This window comes from Buceros rhinoceros, unplaced genomic scaffold (assembly GCF_000710305.1).
Source record: "Buceros rhinoceros silvestris isolate BGI_N320 unplaced genomic scaffold, ASM71030v1 scaffold32381, whole genome shotgun sequence".
Classification (NCBI taxonomy): domain Eukaryota; kingdom Metazoa; phylum Chordata; class Aves; order Bucerotiformes; family Bucerotidae; genus Buceros; species Buceros rhinoceros.
The window spans coordinates 635-1,653 of record NW_010393032.1 but is presented as its reverse complement, the minus strand read 5'-3'; the positions used below and the strand labels follow the sequence as shown (position 1 = coordinate 1,653).

Genomic DNA, 1,019 nt, shown 5'->3' with positions numbered 1-1,019 from the left:
GCCATGTTAGGAACCTGCAGGCACAAGAGAGAAGAGGGTAAGGACCACGGGGTCTCTGGGCTCGAACACGCAAATACAGGAAGGTAAAGCCAATGATCAGATGGATGCCCTCACAGGCAGCCTGGAGATGCCTGAGCACAAATAAAGACAGGGTACTGTGTGTCTTACATGCTCTCCTCTCCCTCCAACACCTTTTGTCAGGAAGAGGATGGAGAGAGCCCTGAGCCTCACCCTGTCCGCAGCGGATGGGCAGTGTCCGGGGAGATGGGATGGGTGCCCTGACCCTCTCAGAGAACCACTGACCCCTGTGCTTCCCAGAGGTGCTGCTCTGCAGGACGCAATCACACTCCCCACCCAGCCCCAACCTTCAAGATATCATTGGTGCCCAACCAGCTGAGCAGAGGCTTTGTGCATACCTGGCGGGGCCCCTGTGGGCCACTGGCACCCATATTAAGTGGCCCAGGACCCTGTATCCCACCAGGCATAGGGCCACGTGGGTTGGGACCAGGCCCTCGAGGCTCCAGGCCTCGTGGCTCCATGACCCTGGCCTCCATGGCCCTGGCTTCCAGCACTCGCGGTTCCAGGACACGCGGCTCCAGTCCTCGTGCCTCCAGGGCTCGCGCTTCCATCACCCGGGGCTCCAGCCCTCGTGGCTCCAGCCCTCGGGGATCTCTTCCCACTGCAGAGGAAAGACAAGGCAGGACGTTGAAGGGCGCAGCACCGTGCGAAGGGCGCGTGGAGCGAGCCCGCTGCCTCCTTTGTCTGCGGGCTGGAATGCGCAGGGCTGGGGACAGAGGGGACATGCCTGGAGGAAGTCCCTTGCCCTGTCAGACTGTCCCTCCTTGCCCTGGAATCAGTCATTTCATGGCTTGAACCCCTTCCTGCAACTCACGTCGGGGCAGCGGGCTCTGCTCTGACTTCTTGCCTGCACACTTTAAGCCACCCTTACTTCATGCCCCCTCTCTCACCTCGAGCATCCATCAAGGGCCCCCGCGGCTCTCCCATCAGCGGTCGGGGTT

The 1,019-nt window shown here is 61.6% G+C and overlaps 1 protein-coding gene across 1 annotated transcript in view; it reads right to left on the bottom strand.

Moving 5' to 3' along the window:
- The window catches only part of LOC104500986 (cleavage stimulation factor subunit 2-like), a gene marked incomplete at its 5' end in the record, with an annotated part of 1,129 nt that extends 450 nt beyond the window's left edge, over window positions 1-679 (bottom strand). Inside the window, 2 exons of the mRNA XM_010144721.1 lie at window positions 1-14; window positions 417-679. Coding sequence (XP_010143023.1) covers window positions 1-14; window positions 417-679 — 277 coding nt within the window. The remainder of the gene's footprint in view (window positions 15-416) is intronic.
- Window positions 680-1,019: the final 340 nt, after the last annotated feature.